The 17,482-nt window shown below is 48.3% G+C and overlaps 1 protein-coding gene; it reads left to right on the top strand.

The window, feature by feature from the left end:
• Positions 1 to 12,911: 12,911 nt before the first annotated feature.
• On the top strand, positions 12,912 to 16,762 carry GSTUM_00000359001 (uncharacterized protein). XM_002835474.2 has 10 exons: positions 12,912 to 13,164; positions 13,221 to 13,362; positions 13,409 to 13,594; positions 13,656 to 14,246; positions 14,389 to 14,525; positions 14,583 to 14,726; positions 14,784 to 15,139; positions 15,194 to 15,748; positions 15,813 to 16,415; positions 16,487 to 16,762. Exons 2-9 carry the CDS (start codon positions 13,331 to 13,333, stop codon positions 16,038 to 16,040), a joined length of 2,229 nt encoding a protein of 742 aa, XP_002835520.1. The 5' UTR covers positions 12,912 to 13,164; positions 13,221 to 13,330; the 3' UTR covers positions 16,041 to 16,415; positions 16,487 to 16,762.
• The last annotated feature ends 720 nt before the right edge of the window (positions 16,763 to 17,482 follow it).

Below are 17,482 nucleotides of genomic sequence, written 5' to 3'. Positions count from 1 at the left end.
GTTTCCAATCACCATGTAGGGTAACTGTCGTCATCGGATATACAAAAACCATGGCACCAATGGTATTGTAGTATGATAGATGGTCTGTAAAGAAACCGGTAGTAATCGCCTAGTAATAATGAGAGAAAATAGTCTAAAGAGATGAACTAATAGCTTGTGAATGTGTGAGTCTTAAAGGTTAAAGACTATTTCTACAGATTGCCTATAATGGGACGTAATATACACCACCACCTAGGCAGGGTCAAGGCAAAGATTATCGAATAAGAGGAACGGTGAACTAGAAGAAGGGAGATGATTGGGACTAAAGCTGGCGGGGGCTCCAAGAAAGGAAAGGGAAAAGAAAAGAAAATCAAAAGAGTAAAAGTAGATAGAGAGAAAATACGGGCTGAAACAGGAAAAACACCGTCTATAAAAGTCCATGGATACTTGAATCGAGGGGGGTCTTGCCTGCACTAATCCTTCACTCGGCAATCATTGATAGAGTGGGAATATTTTAGGTAACGAAAGAAGAATGTAAACGAGAAAAACGAAGAGAGAAACGAAAGAGGTGATGATAAAATGCTGTTTGAACGTAAATGAGAGGGTTGGTCGAGTATTAGGATTGGTGTTAGCTGTGTGGTAAAGGTACCCGAAGCTTAGGGGCAGCACGGGAGGGGGCTAAGATTGCTCAGGCTGCCTGGCTGGAGGGGCGTCACTATCTGCGGAGTTGGAGGAAAGGTCTTTAAGGCTCGATACGAGTTCCCGATCGTTAGGGTTGGCCGATTGGGGTGCATGTTGGCTACTAATACCTGAGATATTGGTATGAAGATCACCGTCTCCAAATTGAATACCCACCAAACACTCAGCCCCGTGCCCAGCGGAGGCCGGGGGGGGATGCCCAGGCAACGCGGTCCGCTATGTTAGAATTGACACAGTCACGTCTAAGTAGTGTCCGTGTGACCTGAGCAAGTCCCTCAGAGGTGGCCCGAGGTAATGGTGTTTGGCTCCCGTCAACTGGTCTGGGGGTGTGGGCATCTTTACGTTCTAGAAGCATCTTTACTACACCGTCATTCCTATTCGCAGCTGCCAATGAGAGCGGTGCCCGGGCGGATGCGCAGTCTGCCTGATCGGGATCGACATCCCCTCGTTCCAAAAGCATCTTGACTACTCCCTCATGCCCGTGCTTAGCTGCCCACGATAGTGGCGTTTAGCCATATTTGGTGTCTGTGCGGTTGGGATTTACATCCCTTCGACCCAAAAGTATCTTGGCTACTCCCTCATGTCCACCTCCAGCCTCCCACGAGAGTGGCGTTCGGCCATATTTGGTATCCGCTTTGTCGGAATCGACATTCCCGCTGTCTAAAAGGATCATAACTACTGCCTCATGACCGCGCTTAGCCGCCCACAAGAGTGCAGCTTAGCCATATTTAGTGTCTACCTTGTTGGGATTGACCTCCCCTCGCTCCGAAAGTATCTGGACTACTCCCCCATACCCGCTCTTGGCCGCCCACGAGAGTGGTGTTCGTCCACATTCGGTGTCTGCCCTATCGGGATTGACCTCCCCTCGCTCCAAAAGAATCTTAACTACTCCCTCGTGTCCGTGCTCAGCCGCCGACGAGAGTGGCGTTCGACCATATTCAATGCCTACATGGTCGGGATTGACATCTTCTCGCTCCAAAATCAGCTTGACTACTGCGTCATGGCCGCACTCAGCCGCCAGACAGAGTGGCGTTCGGCCATAGGTGTCTGCCTGGTCAGGATTAATATCCTCTCGGTTCAAAAGCATCTCGACTACTCCATCATGCCCGCACTCAACGGCCAGAGATAGTGGTGTTCGCCCATATTCGGTGTCTGCCTGGTTGGGATTGACATCCCTTCGCTCCAACAGCATCTTGACTACTGCCACATGTCCACGCTTAGCAGCCAGCGAGAGCGGCGTTTCGCCATAACTGCTGTCTGCCTGATTGGGATTGACATCCCCTCGCTCCAAAAGTGTCTTGACTACTCCCTCATTCCCGTACCCAGCCGCCCACGAGATCGGTGTTCGGCCATAGACGGTGTCTGCCTGGTTGGGATCGATATCCCCCCGCTCTAAAAGCATCTTAACCACTCCACCATGCCCACCGTTAGCCGCTAATAAGAGTGGCGTTCGGCCATATTCATTGTCAGCATGGCTGGGATTGACATCCCCTCGCTCCAAAAGCATCTTGACTGCGCCCTCATGCCCGCTCTTGGCCTCCCACAAGAGTGGGGTTCGCCCATATTCGGTGTCTGCCTGGTTGGGATTAACATCCCCTCGCTCCAAAAGAATCTTGACTACTCCCTCATTCCCGTACCCAGCCGCCCAAGAGAGTGGCGTTTGGCCATAAAAGGTTTCTGGCTGATCGGGATTAACATCCCCTCGCTCCAAAATAATCTTGACTACTCCCTCATTCCCGTACCCAGCCGCCCACGAGAGTGGCGTTTGGCCATAAAAGGTGTCTGTTTGGTCGGGATTGACATCGGTTCGTTCCAGAAGCATTTTGACTACTCCGTCGTGCCCGTGCCTAGCAGCCCATATGAACGCCGTGCTCCCTAACCTATCGGTGGCATTAAAGTCCCATTCCTTCATCTCGAGTATAGCAGCAACCATCTCTACTATCCCAAGAAATGCTACTCCATGGAGTCCTGTAAATCCCCTAGGTCCTCCATCTCCACCAAGATAAGGAACCCATCTTCTATCTCTATGTAATAGTATTAGTTGAGCAGATATATGCTTATCAAATCTCTCCAGAAGTTTCTGTGCAAGCATTTCCACATTTTCCGTCATCCCCTCCCTTGTGTGCTTCCCCCAATAATAAGATGCGTATTCTAGAAGGGGCATATTTGGGGGTGCAGAGTAAAGTGTTGGTGAGAGGTCCCTGACACTTCCAAAATTGAGGTATGTCAAGCAAACCTCTGCAATTGTGGAGTGGGGGTTATGGAATAAGATCGGATTTCTGGAGAGATGTTCTTGCAGAGTATAGTGCACCAATCGAACAGTGGACGATGTCGCTTCAACCGCGACAAGGCCCAGACAAGATGCTAAGAGTGTCCGTAATGCAGGAACATTTTCAACATCGAGCTCTGCGGACCCTACCTCCACTCCCAAGGCATGGCAGAGCTCGTCAACCCGTAATAGCCTTTGTAAATGCGACACCCACATCAAAAGCTTCAGTCCTAATATTGATTTATTGCCCTTCTGTGCCTTCAGTCGGATTAACGTTGCTGTAGAGGCATCACTCAATCCATTGCCCCTTGTCATCTCTTCAAGTTTCTTCCTTCTCTGCAGAATTGACACTTCTCCCAGAATGGAGTCCAAAGTTAGTGAAACGAGGAGGAATCTACAGCGTGGGTGAGTGTTGATCGATGATAGAGTGGAAATGATAAATGATCTTACATGTCGGATATCTTTTCCAGGATAACTCGAATAATATCCGCCCGTAAATTATTATTCATCGCCTCTGGATCGGCGTCCCCATCCAACCTCCTCTCCACATAGCTTCTAATGGCCTCTGGGTTAGGGTTGATGGGTATCACAACTGCCCCGGTGAAACATTTTTCAACGTCTTCTTTGACATGTGGCCTGCCGGTGAGGAATATCCGCGTCCTAGGGGACTCCCGAACTATATCTCGTAGCGACTTAAGAAGCTCCGGTAGGTGCTTGGGTAATAATTGGTCTAGCGCATCAACACAGATGAAAACTTGGGGCAGCGAAGCAATGGCGTTTCCCATCATTTTCATCAGGTCCGGAAGTCGAAGCCCCCTGCCACCAATATCTTTTGCCCCTTCTTGGAACGCCTGCTGCGGATACTTCGGGATATCCCCTCTGCCTACTAGCTGTTTCAAAATCGCCCCCATCGTGTTGGTGACTGTTTGCTCTCGCTGAGCAATGAAGTCGCAGTACAATCCAGCAACGGTGATATCTTGCTCCTTTGCCTGATCGCATAGGCTGTCAATTACCAGGGAACTAGTATTTCCAACCATCAGCGATCTTCGCTAGCTTTTGGGGAATCCGCCACTTACCTCAGATACGTCTTGCCCACTCCCGGATTCCCGCTGCCAAACAAGACCCTGTTATCGGCACCAGCCTCACTGCCCCTCCACTCCTGAAACTCGCTTTTTTCTAAAAGCCAATTCCCAACGCCGTCCAATCGGTCGGCGCGTACGCCTTGATGTCTGATATTTGGCTCTAACGGAGAGAGCCAATGCATAATCTCCGCATCCTCGTCTGACGTGTAGAGACTGAATTTTCCTATCATATTGCTGGAGTGGACGTTACCGTCACCGATACTGACATGTATTGTCTAGGCCATGGTATTCTATCGAAGTTTAGGTTGGATGTAGAACTCCGTGCAAGAACTCGCAGGGGTCTCGGTGAGTTTATAAAGTTCTTTGGGCGGGGCTGAAGAAAGCCAGCAGAAGAGGCCTACCGTGCAACACTGAAGACCCAACCATCCGGGTGAGGGTATATGACTAATATGAGACATATCTCAGGAACTCAACTGCTTTGCACCGGCGAATTCGTACAGTATCGTAATGTGATTCAACGCTAGGATTCTCCCGAGTCTTCTAGCACCAATCTCACATAGATTGGTTTAGATATGAGGTTATCGAGATTTTATTGATTGGATTGGGTGGTATTGTACTGTTTTGGAATAACAGACGCCTAGGATATCCCTCCCGTCACTATATTTTCCGTGGGTTAGTCATTGCTCCCTTACGCTTATATTCCCCATTATATCTAGTCAATCTTACATCCTCGGTTTCTCGGATATATATTGCCGCAGGTGCACCGTTGGAGTCTTAGTGAAGGTGGTTCTGGCTGTATGTCGGGCTGAGGGGAGTATGGTGTTTTTCTGTCCGTGGATACGATCGCAAAGTAGGTGCCATAACCAGGAAGGATTCAGTTGCTACAATAAACCAATGAGATATCGCTAAGGTACATTTGTTCGGGTGCCATTTTTTGCCACCCAAAGATGATTAGACGCAGCCGGGGAGGGTGTATTGTTCATAAATCAGCGGCAGTAGTGTTCCTAGTAGGCCACAACGCTCGTAGGCCGGCCTATAGGCCGTTGGCCGGGCCAAGTGTTGGATTACCTACAGGGCATATGGTTTGGTGGATGTGGTTTGGGTATGCCAATATGCTATTAGGCAGATAGGAGGATATCGGGCATGTGTTTTTGTGGTGTGCGGTGAACAGGCATGAGGCATGAGATTGTTTCTTTCGCATCCTATACCACTAAGCATAGGATATAAGTTTTTGGCTTTTGTCGTTTCTTTCACAGCCTAAGCTGTTAGGCATATGGTAGTTCGTATAGGGCAGAGGCATGATTAGTAGTGGATCATGAGATATCAGGATTGTTCTAGATTGTTTGAGATCATGGTTCGTTCGCTTAGTGTGTTTCTTGGTAGTTCGTTGAGTTTTAAGAGTTTAGGAGATATATACTCCCGGTCCCGTCCTTAACTATGATAGGAGGTTGGTTGTCAGTCATAGACTTTCCCTCCTTCCGTGTTCATCCCCACTTATCGCCTATCGTGATTCCACCCTCACCACTTCATCCTTTCGTGTTTCCTTTAGGCTTCACTACCAAGGCAGGCCACTCCGACCAACAGCGTAGGCGGATATAGACAAATCCTGTCAACATAAGGAAGCCTATAATGCTTAGTAGAGGCGTACAGGCCTAGTCATAAAATGGAAAATAGTAGCCATAGTAGCAACCTGAGTGACCTGTCATCAGAATACAAATGCAGTATGAGCAGTATGGTTACCCTTGAGAGGGGCAAGTGGTAGTTTCCATTTTTAGACGAGTTAACTCGATTCCCGGCCCAGGAGTGAAGGTTGTGGTGAAAAAAGTTACCGTATACGTGGAAATAGATCCGCAGGCCAGGATTTAGAGGCCAAGTCGGGCGAGCGCCTATAGGCTAGGCCAGGCAAGGCCATATCGGCTGGGCCCACATAGGCCGGGCCAGGCTAGGTCCTGTGGACCAGTCTAGTTCCCATAGGCTAGGCTAGCCGATAATGAGCAAGCCTTCCAATGGGTCGCGGGTTCGTTGGGTTAGCCCGGGCCCTTCATTGGGCCGGACTGGGTACTTTGGGTTGGGCTCACCTTAGCGCAAGCCCGGGCTGGGTAGGGTTCGGAGGTGCCGAGCTCGGGTTACCCAGCGAACCCGGCGAATACCCCGTCTCCCATTTCTGATTTTCATGATATCGTACTTCAAGTCAAGATCACTACGGAAACTGGAATCTGAGCACATGGAATTCATGAAGAATATGACCGTGACTATTCGCATTTAGGTGAAAGGTCCAAGCAGAACCGTGTTCCAATTGAGAGCGCATAGTGAAAAGCTTGGCGGAAACCTGATTAGCTCTCGGAGGTTCTGAGCATTTAAAAGATGAGAAATTGAGCAGCTTAGATGAGAACTGAATGTCTACGAAGTTGGCACTCACCTAGCTAAAATCATTCAACCCTACCTAGACCCTTCTACATTTCCTATTGTCCATTCTGTTTTCTAATACTAATTGTATACTAATGCTAACATATTTAATTCCTTTTCTTTTTTGCTCCAGCCCACTGGGTTCATTGGGTTAACCCGGGCTTTCCTTTCTTGGGCTGGGTCGGGTTTGCCCTTTTTTGACCCGGGTTAGCCCATTGGAAGGCTTGATAATGAGCTTATGCGAACCGCAGCCTAGCCCTGCCTAGCCCGGTTGAGATACCTTTATTGTGGATCACTAGCGCTCAATACATTGACATCAGCGAGCAAGGTCAAGAGCCAGTTACTCATATCCGGAGTCCCTTATTCCAGCATAAAGAGCAAAGACCAATGCCTTCTAAGTCTGAGCGAAGTGTAGTAGCAATAAGAAGAGAAGTGGGGTTGCTCTGGAGATGGGGGGAGGGAACGTAAGAAAAGGAAGAAAAATCAAGAGAAGGGAACAGGAGGAATGTGAAGGAGTGAGGGGAGGTGAGGCGAGAAGTGAAGGAGTGCGATCACTGGTATTAAAGAGAAAGCAGTGATGAGGCTAGAAGGAGAAAAAACATAAAAGTTCTTAGATTCATGTATTTAAGGATATTATTTTACCCGAAGTTGAAGTGCGACAGAAATAAGACAAAAGATCTTCCAGCCCACTTCTGGCTTAAGACCTTCTAGTGCGTGTAGGAAGTCGGCGAACTATTTCGATTTATTTCAACATTGAGGCCTTCGCCAGGCCTAGCCTACCTAGCCCATCGGGATCACTCGAACTCGCTACACCCGAGTCTGAAAAATGTAATTGGAGGGAAAGGAGTTATAGTCGGAGAACAGGTGGAGTATTTTTGGATTTGATAGAGGGTAGATAGCTAGTTGTAGAAGCTGCGAGACCTTTGTGTTGGACGGAAGTGTTTCTTGGCTGCTCACCACACATTTCCCCTATGGCAACGACTTCACAACCCTAACCCTCTTGGCATATCAACTACTCCGACGCCTCGATGTTTGACTACTGGTTAGCCCTCCACATCAAACACCATATGCGACAACATCTGCGACGATACCTGCGACGACTCCATATTAGAGCGTTACTCCTATCATATGGAAATACTGAATGTCCTCGGCTAGAGTATACCCTCGGTCGAATTCACTTATCCCCGGCCGAAGCGGTACAATGGGCAATAGTGAGACTGAATGTGATAGAGAACACGGCATACGCTGGAAGTATGTGGAAGCAGATCAGTGTGATCTCGGGAAGGATAAAAGGCAGCTTGTTTTCCCTTGTTAGTTGTTTTCGTTCGTTATCCAATCTGTCTCTCTTTCCTCCGTCACTCGCATTTGGGTCATAGCAGTCTTTCCCGTTTTATTTTATTCCCTATCGTTGTTCTTTGTGAGAATATTTCTCCAGTTAGGATATTGAAATTCATCTTTACATCTTTGCCCTGCCTAAGTCAACATTGTCCAAATCGCTGCCGTAATCCTTGTTGTTTAAAACTATGTAGGAGGGTTCTTCTCTTGTGAAGTGATGGCTATGTCTGGAGAAGGCTCTCCGGGCATGTTTTTCTTCTTTTATCAAGGGCGGACGCAAGGTAATGGGGGTATGCATGGAGGCAAACTAATATTACTTGAGCGATCAAAACCTTTGAATTGTGCTTGATATATACTTCTGTCTTTACCATCAGTTTGGTTTCTTGGTAACAAAGTTCACGATCATACCTCCTCTACCGACTGATACTCCGAAACGGTCCAGTCCCATTCTACTCCACTCACTCTACTTCTGGGCTCTTGAATCGTCATTACCTAACTAGGATTAGGTTAAATTCTCCCTAAAAAGTTACTATAAGTTGTAATTGCGATCATAAATATTAGCCTTCTCGCCTTTACATCAGACATTAGAATGAAGAGAGAGCTCGGCAACGCAGTAGGGGGACTAGGATCACAGTGGATGAAGCACACGGAATGGGAGAAGAGAGGTGGAATAGCTGGGCGATGATTCATGCTAGTTTGAGGAGCACTAGGAGATATATATCTCTTCAGCACTAACTCCCGAACCACAGGGAAACCCAACAAACTCTCAGGAAACACACCAACCTAACATATCAAAATCCCCGCAATCCCAAACAGTTGGAACGACCATGATACCTCATGATCGTCCATGATCCCTAAAGTTTGTTCTCTATCCCAACTACCGCATGCCGAACGGCACAAGCCGTGAATGGGGCGCCGTGAAACCCAACATCCAGCACCCCCAGAAGCACAATGGTAACGAGAATCGACTGAACCAAAACTCCAAATCCAGCCGCGTACCACGTATAAGCCTAACTGCATGCTCAATAGGCAATTCAACATAGAGTGGATGTGCAGTGTGGTAAAGCTTCTTCTAGGTCGAGAGGGTCTTGATCCCAGCCCACCAACGGCCCATGTCGCAACACTTCTGCTAAGCTTTGTCCCCCCCCCCTCCCGAATAGTTGTAGCTAGTGATCACATCCACCTATTTCGACCGCTTCAAGAAGAGTTATTTTCTACCATACAGCTCCTCCATTCACGTTAATAAAAACACTTTACACCCAATATCCATCATGGTAGGTCATGTCAGCACTAACCCGATCGGTTCTCAAATTTTTTAAGATGCCCTCAAAACCCCCGCAAAACCGCAGAGAAAACCCAGAGACCAAACGAAGACACCGTGAACGTTGCAGCGACCACCCGCTAACCCCCTAGGCCCCGGGCCAACATTAAGTCACCCCCTCCATATTCTCACAGTCTATCCAAAAGCCGGTCTTTCAGATGAAAACAGATTAAAGAGACTGAGCGAAGCGGAGACTATGCAGTGTGGGGGTCTTTCTAAAGCCTTTGTTTCTTTTGCTAGCTTGGGAGTATACAGACGAAAACGAGACTTCCGTGGGCAAGAGTGGATATGCCTGGTGATTGGTGGAAGGATGGGAAGATGCCTTTTATCGCAATTCATAATATTTACTCAAGTTGTTTATAAGTTATATGCTTCTGACTTTACCATTTAGTTAATGGTATTGGGTGATGAAGGGGAGAGAGAGACTTGAATAAGAACGAGCGAACTTCCACACTTATCGCACCGGGGAACAGCGTCGTCTTTCTATTGCATTACCAATTTTTGTCGTTGCTATGAAAAACGAATCCCATTCCAGACTGTCCACGCCACACATCATATATAGGTACTGTACTAGTACAGCAACTCATATTCACCACCGGCTTCTCATCCTAAGGCTCCGTACACTCACACCAGCAAATACGCCACGATTAATATCCACCGCCTGCCCACTCCCTTCGCTTGCCTCGCCGCCTCCCTAACCGCACTGGCAACACTGATCGCACACCGAGACGGGGACAAACTCCATTGCACAATTTCATATTCTTGTCACATCTGTCACAATCACGGCCATTAACTATAATATAACAAAAGCAAAACGAGAAACGGAAGCGACGACCGTAGCGCCAGATAACTGAACCTGAATGAATGAATTTCGTGAATGGAAGGAAGTGGACAAATGAGTTTAGCTTAACAAGAGTAGATAGATTATTCCGCACGTTGTATCGGATGATGGGCCCTATGCTTCTAAAAGACAGGCAGAGGGCGGGGTCCCGCCCTCGCTATTGCTCTATGGGCTCAATCAAATTTATTATACTAACACGGCCGAACCGGCATACGGAGACCAGGGAGTTGATTATCTCAGGTCCTGGTGTCCGCAATTCCCTTTCTTTCAAAATTGCTGTTGCTTTTACCGGTGCTGGGGTTAGTTTGGGTGTTACTGTATCAAGCCGGAGTATTGTGGGTGTCAAGATTAACAGGACACCTGGGCGGAAAACAGACACAAGACTACAGGATAACAGTGGGTTGCAACCGAGGATTTGGAATCAAGAGAAAATTGACATGGGGGAATCCCCTCAGAAGAGAGTAGGGTCTGAGGGTCTGTGTATTTCCGTTTTCGTGCGGTAGGTTAATCTTGGCTACCAGCGATACCTAGGATGGCAGATACCGTAACTTGGATAATGGGGCCTCGCACTAGGGCGTCGGGGTTCCGTCTCATGGATAGGGGGGTGAAAACACAGCGAAAGATAGACTCCGGATCTTCCTTTGCTCTCCCTCTTTTCGATTGATATGGTTGGACGGGTTCCTCTAGTTTTTTGGCTGCCTCGGTCGCTGGCTCCCGGGTGGTCCTCTCAACGGCTTTGGACATGTCTCTTCCCTCCGAGATGGAGGTCTCCCGCCTCCGCCATCGTGTGCATGTCCTCTCTCGTCGTCTTCATCTGGCACGAAGGATGTCGCTCGTCTGGCTCAAGTATGCTGAAGCCTCGGTGTTCTCCGGGGATATAGATGTTGAGCCGCTCTATGAGGAGGCGGCTGATGTCGCGGTCCGATTGACGTCGCTGGTGTCGTCACCCGCGTTATCAGTGGTCTCGGCGCGGGCGCCTGAGCCCGTCGGTGATGTTGACGGGATTGAAGGGGTCATGACCGGCCGTGTTCTGGAGTCCTTCGTGGATGCCTTTGTCGGCTAGCTGCGTCCAATAAGGAAATTTGGGGTGGTGTGGATTATGTGCGGGCTGACTGGGATGGGAATGAATGTTCCTTTTCGACCTTGGGGTAGGGTTTTGTGTTTGCGGCCTGTGAAGCGAGGGTTGCGGCTGCTACGGATGCTGCGTAGGTGGGTTTTGACGGTGATGTTGATGGCCCATTCTCTATTCCTGATGGTGACTTGGGGGAAGAGCCCGGCGATGCCGTTGCAGCCGACATTTGCCTTCGCATTTCCATCGGGGTGATCCCGTGGAGACATCGGTTGGCCGAATACATTTTTGCTTCGGCGTGGTTTTTGACTTCCCAGCAGAACGAGAGGATCCGGGTTGTTGCTCGGGAGGCGGAGCGGCAAGCGTCACCTGGTTGGTTGAATGGTACTGCAGTTATTGGAGATGTTGACCACGGGTTGGAGGGGTATTTATGCATTCTCGTGGGAGTTCGGCGTCGAAGGGCGCCAGGTCTATGCATTCGAGGCTGAGGGTTGAACGAATAATGGGCAGCAATGGTTTGTCGTCACCACCTCCCTTGCGGGGTTTGGCGCGGGGCCACTAGTCGGCCTTGGTGGCGTGGGGTGGTTCTGGGGGCCGGTCTGGGGTCTGCGCGGGTGACCGTGTTCGGGGCATATGCTGCTCGGCATGCTCTCCCTACTGTATCAGCCTTTAGTTCGCTCGCCGTTGGCCTCTGCGCCATTCGCTTGTCCGCCATTCACCATTGTGGGGTCCGTCGTTTTACCATTCGTTCTTTTATCCTTTGTTCATTTGTTAACCGGTACGATAAAGAGTCCGTCATTTCGACGACGCGCTTCGGTGCATCACCGCCGCAGGAGAAGACGCCGGGAGAAGTACAGCTAAGTGGTCGAGCGAGAGGGCCGGGTTGTTGAGCGCGTTGCGAGAATAGAGATCTTCCTCACTCCTTAAGTCATGAGTCTTCATCAGCCTTACTAAGCGTATTTCGGATCAATAGCACCGCCAACTCACCTTTTTTGAGAATCGTTCGCGATACGCTGTTTCGCCAGCAGAGCCTTAGCCGTTTCCGTTCGATTGTGGTAGTGCTCGATCGTTGCACATCATTCGGTGGTGTTTGACTGTTCTCGTGTTTTTACGCGTTTTTTGTCGCTCAGAAAGTCGTCGCTGTTTAAAAGTCCGAGGTAAAAATGTGGCTCGCCCATACTTGTGTCCATATGGTATCATACGAGCTCGTGCGGCGGTGTGTTGATTGAGTGGGTTTATGAGACTCGTACGTTGAACAATGCGGCCCCAAGGCATGTGGGGAGAGGAGCTTGTGGGGTGGAGGGCCTGTTTGGGGTCGGGGTAGTGTCGGCAGCTTGGACAGAGGATCCCTTGTGCTTGATTTGGGGGATGTTCACAGGGAGCGAGGCTTGTCACATGACCCAGTCAACAAACATACCGGTAGATACCGGTTGTCAAAGGTTACCCTGATTTATGTGGCATCGGTTAGGAGAGCACCATCCCATCCATTCCTTTCGAATTAATTATCTTGCTATGTGACAGGAAAGAGCTACATGTTCTTTCCCACTTCCTTATGTTCCTTTATTCCTTAAACTGAGCAGTTCATGGTTGAGCTATAATAAGTCCGATCTTGAGAACCCTTTTTTTTTGTGCACGAGTGCTGGTACCGTATCTACAAGACAAACTCATTCACCTCCGTCCTTAAGTTGTCGCACTGTACAGTACGAGTACGGTGAGTACGGTACAAGTACGAAGGGGTGAGAAAAAGTCTGGCGATGTCTTGGCTTTGTATCACAACAAGAACAGTGAATATTCTTCCAGTCCTCTGCACAAAGCGCCACGGCAGGGTAACTAACGGACCTCAAGCCCACGCTAGAGCCCCTTTGGTGGCTGTACCTTCGACTGTTGATACGCCATCCGCGTCTGTAACAGAACTTTGGAGGAGTGTTGTTTCCCCCTCATCCAAACTTACGATTCGTCGACAAGCTTGGGAGCCTCACCAACACGGATTCAAAAATCACTTTTGGCGTCATCAATTGCATATTCCATGTTTGAAGATCACTGGTACCATTCCTCATCGCAGCCAGAATTCTCGAGTCTGCGCCGGCACGAATCGGTGAAAAGACAATCTCCCGTAAGGTCCTCTTTGATACCCCTACTTGGGAATTCGGGTGATTCGAATTAGTAGTTATGAAATGAGGTATTTGGATGACTGAAATACTGACACCGCAATCATATAGGAGCAGAGCTCTCAGAAGAAGATTACCGAACCGAGAACGACACCTCCGGGACCCCCAAAAGCTGATATTTTGAGACGACCGAAATCCTATGCCGATCTAAGGGCTTTGGGATGGCAGGTAGATACTTCATTCATACCCGGAGGTAACTGCAAAGTTTGGAACGGCATTTCCGAGGAGCTGTTATCAAGACCAAAGTCACGAAACGATCTGGATAACCTGAAAGCCGAGCGATATGGACGAGGTAAAGGGTTGAAGGCTCGTGGGAGGGGCAGGAGAGCTACCAAGGGACCAAAGGAACTTGAAGATGAGCTAGACTTTGCAGACTGGTATGGGGAGTTCGAAGATGACCTCCAGGATGCGAACAACGAGCATAAGTAATCTACGGTGATTTCCAAAAAGCTTTTTGGTATACCTTACTAATAGTCTTTATCATAGACTTTTCCAATACACATTAGACTCGTATCTAACGACTTGCAATTCTCTCATATCTTCAACGGACTCGACCCTCAATCTCCTCGCAGAGCTTGAGAAATCTTTCCAGACCGTTCACTCACAGACCTCAAGCTTCCAGGAGACATGCTCTTCCCTTCTTGCGCATCGAGATCATATCAAGGGTCTGTTGAGCTCGATATCTACGAACCTTCACCCTTTTACCGAACTCGACCCTGTAACTCGGGCACTCTCTCGCCCTGGGAGTGACTTTGTCAAGACACCGTCGTTTCGTGAGATGCTTGTTCAACTAGACAAATGCCTTGCTTGGATGAACGATCCAGCTCACAGGTCCTTTCATGATGTCGAAAATTACGCACCCCGTTTCCGCCAGAACATGACACGGGCACTCACTCTGATAAGGAATTACTTTGTGGCAAGTGTCAGGGAGGTTGCGAACGAAGTTGTTGGACGGATAAAGGAACGTCAAATGAATGACACAACCCAAAGCGCGCTGCTATATGCCAAATTCCGAGTCAATGCGCCTTTGCTTCGTGAATTGGTTGGTGAGATAGAAAGGCGATGTGACCATGAAGAGTATTTTTCCCGTTTTGCTTCTTGAATTGGCCCAAGGACTAAATTTGCGCGCCAGGTATATATCACTATTGAACGAATGTTATTCGGCATTTTCCTCCGTTCGGCAAAAGCTTATAATACCTATAATACAAAAGAAGATGAGCGAGTTGGCTGCAACAGGAGCTCCAACAAATAAAGACTTGGTAAGATTCTCACGGAATGGAATCAACTTCGTGAGAAGCATTTGCATGGATGAGTTTGAACTCTTTTGCGCGTTCTTCTCAGGAGAGCGGAGCGATAGTGAGGCTTAGTGAGTGTCAAACCCATTACGTGCTCCCTATAACACAATCTAACCAGAATGCGATAGCAATTTCCTCGAGACGCTTTGTGAACCACTTTATGATCATCTTAGGCCACGTATCATCCATGAGTTGCAGTTGGTCAAATTGTGCGAACTCTGCGCATTGCTACAAACACGATATATGCGAGATCCCGAAGATCGTAAGTTGAATTTTCCGGTATTCCTATTCAACAGCATCAGGCTAATGATTTCACTAGCTGAAAACGATTCTTATGATCGTACACAACTAGATTTCGGCCAACTGATCCAAACAACTATTCAAGATACTCAAAATCGAATAGTTTTCCGTGCCCAAACGGTAATGCGAGATGAGATCGAAGGGTTTATTCCAAAACCAGAGGACCTTGACTACCCTGCAAAGAATCAGTCAAAAAAGAAGGCTCCAGAGAACGGAGAAGTTCCTGACTCACCCCTACCAGGCGCACCAACAATCATAGATCACGATGACAATCCTAGCGGCAATGGATTCGATACAGAAGCAGTCTTCAAGGGATGGTACCCGGCGTTGAGAAAATGCATATGGCTGTTGTCGAGGATTTACCGTCTTGTGAATGTAATCACTGCCTTTTTTTATCGCTGAAATATATCGTTCTAATTATCCAGATAGTCTACTGTCTTCGATGACTTAGCACACAATATTGTGCATGTGACTACAGTATCCCTCCTTAAGGCTCACCAACAAATCGCCTTAAAGCAAACACCTGCAGATGGCCACCTCTTTCTTATAAAGCATCTCATCATCCTGAAAGAGCAAATAGTCGCCTTTGATATAGAGTTCGTTCACCCGGACGTCAATATCGACTTCTCAGTTCTCACGGGCACCTTCTGGGAACTTCGGGAAAAGGGCATATTCTCTTCGGAGGGGATCATCAAGCTTGTCAAGGGCGCTGCAATGCCCAAAGTCGTAGAAAACATGCTAGATGCCAAAGTGGAACTAGATGCCAGACTTCGATTTGCCATAAATGAGTTTACACAACACTTTGCGAGTCGTATGACGTCGGGGATAATTGGGCCTTCGAACCGACTTGCAGCAGCAAGTGCAACCGACCCTGCGAAGGTTGTTCGAATTGCTATAGAGAGAGAAGTCGTTGTCCTTAGGAGAAAATTAGAGGAGTATTTGGAGGATGGTAGAACGAGAGAGACTTTAGTCGCAGCAGTACAGGTGTTGCCCAGTGAAATTCCCAGGGGCTCGCAGACGTGAAATAGCTAACAGAGAGGGCCGTTAGGAACATGTTATCCAAGCTTATGAGTCGTACTATGAAGAGATATTTCTTAGGGACGATAGTGTTCCACCTAGATCTCCCGGAGGTACGGTTTGGGACGTTGAAGTGTTCGTGGGATGGAGTAACGATATCTTTGCGGTTGGGCATGGCTTTTTGGCATACGATGGCGATGGTGCCGGGAGTGAGGATATGAGCCCGGGAATGTCAAGAGCAGGAAGTTTGTGTACGTAATTGCGGATAGTGCAGATGGGATGCCAAGTCAGAGTGTATCTCACTAATTCTCGAGGGGTCAGTGGTTGGTTGTTTGGAGGTTGGGATACCTGATATTGTTAAGTTTGTCCGAGTGATGGATGTTAGAGGTATGGAAGATTGACGGGTATTTTGACACTCCCCAGTGGTAACTATTTCCCTGGAGCTACACTGCCCCGATTCATCTGCCGAGGAATCTCGTTGAATGGTTGCAAGATGCTTGGGGTATCATATCGGTAGTTCTCCATCACCAGATGCTTATCTAATCCACCAAAACTCACGTCAATTATCATACTATGACCTTCGATACCTCCACCCGACTGGAGCACATGCACGGGATTTTGTCCGGTTCTTAAGGTATGATACTTGAACCAACTTTGCTCACCCCCCCTCATGGCAACTGATTCAATAAGTCGGGTGACAATTAGTAGCTCCCGGATTTATATCATTGCAATCCCAACCCCTGCGAACTAAGAGCGCCGTGTAGGTGCTAAAAGTGTCAAAAACAGCGAACCGAGAAAGAGAAATCATTTCATGATAGTGTATCGTACATCTTCACCAGCTGTGAGCCGTTGATTAACCGTAGATAGGTCGGTAGGGTCTCGGAGCACACAGCACTGCTGCACTGCTGAGGGTGTGCATAAAGGTCTGCCTCAAGAATATAAGAGTTGCCGGACTTGCAGTGCCGGGAGTCTGCGGGCCCTTCGAAATAGTCTATAGACAAATGCACTGTGTAGTACGGTACGGTACGGCGGGTCAAGTAAGACGTGGGGTGCAAAAAAATTTACGCGAGGGAAGGGTGGTACTATAACACCGCAGCGAAACACAATAAGTGAAGGCCGGGCAACCAAGATTTCTGAAAACTGTTCGGACCTTTACTGCCAAGACGAGCACAAATAGTCCCAACATGTTCAATTGTCTTATATCATAACTAGCCAAATTCCCATGTGGGTGAGAGGTATCATATGTTAGGAGAGCTCTCAAATCTTGTAGGCTCGATGAGGGCTCAGCGAGGCGATACCCTCAGTGAGGATTGAATATTTTGCGGGCAGATCTTGCTGACCTCTACTGAACTCATGTCAAGCCTCGGTAAAGGTGCCACATCACTAAGCCCGCAGAAGGTCTAGTCGCGGTTGCTGGGCCACTGTAGCAACTGGTGGAACGAAGTTCTACCATCAACCCTCCCGACATATACCCTAAAGGTACCGGTAGGTAAAAAGGTCACGGACAGACTTTTTGAATAATTTAGTCTGCCCGTAGACTTGTAGACTCAAAAGCATGCTAGAGGTTAGCTTCATCCACAGAGTCTCTCTAATCCCAATTTGTATTGGCACAACCACTGGTCAGAAGATTACGATTACAGTTGAGTGCTGAACTAGAGCTGGTAAGGTTATGAGGTGTCGGTAATTGGAAGTATTAATGCT

The sequence above is a fragment of the Tuber melanosporum genome (genome assembly GCF_000151645.1).
Source record: "Tuber melanosporum whole genome shotgun sequence assembly, scaffold_109, strain Mel28".
Taxonomy (NCBI): domain Eukaryota; kingdom Fungi; phylum Ascomycota; class Pezizomycetes; order Pezizales; family Tuberaceae; genus Tuber; species Tuber melanosporum.
This window is presented reverse-complemented; position numbering and strand designations above follow the sequence as displayed.

Coding starts and splice junctions, on each gene's coding strand:
- GSTUM_00000359001 (XM_002835474.2), top strand. CDS start 13,331: ATGGCAGGTAGATACTTCATTCATACCCGGAG. Junction 14,247..14,388: donor AGGCGATGTGACCATGAAGA/GTATTTTTCCCG, acceptor AAAGAAGATGAG/CGAGTTGGCTGCAACAGGAG. Junction 14,526..14,582: donor CTCAGGAGAGCGGAGCGATA/GTGAGGCTTAGT, acceptor CAATCTAACCAG/AATGCGATAGCAATTTCCTC.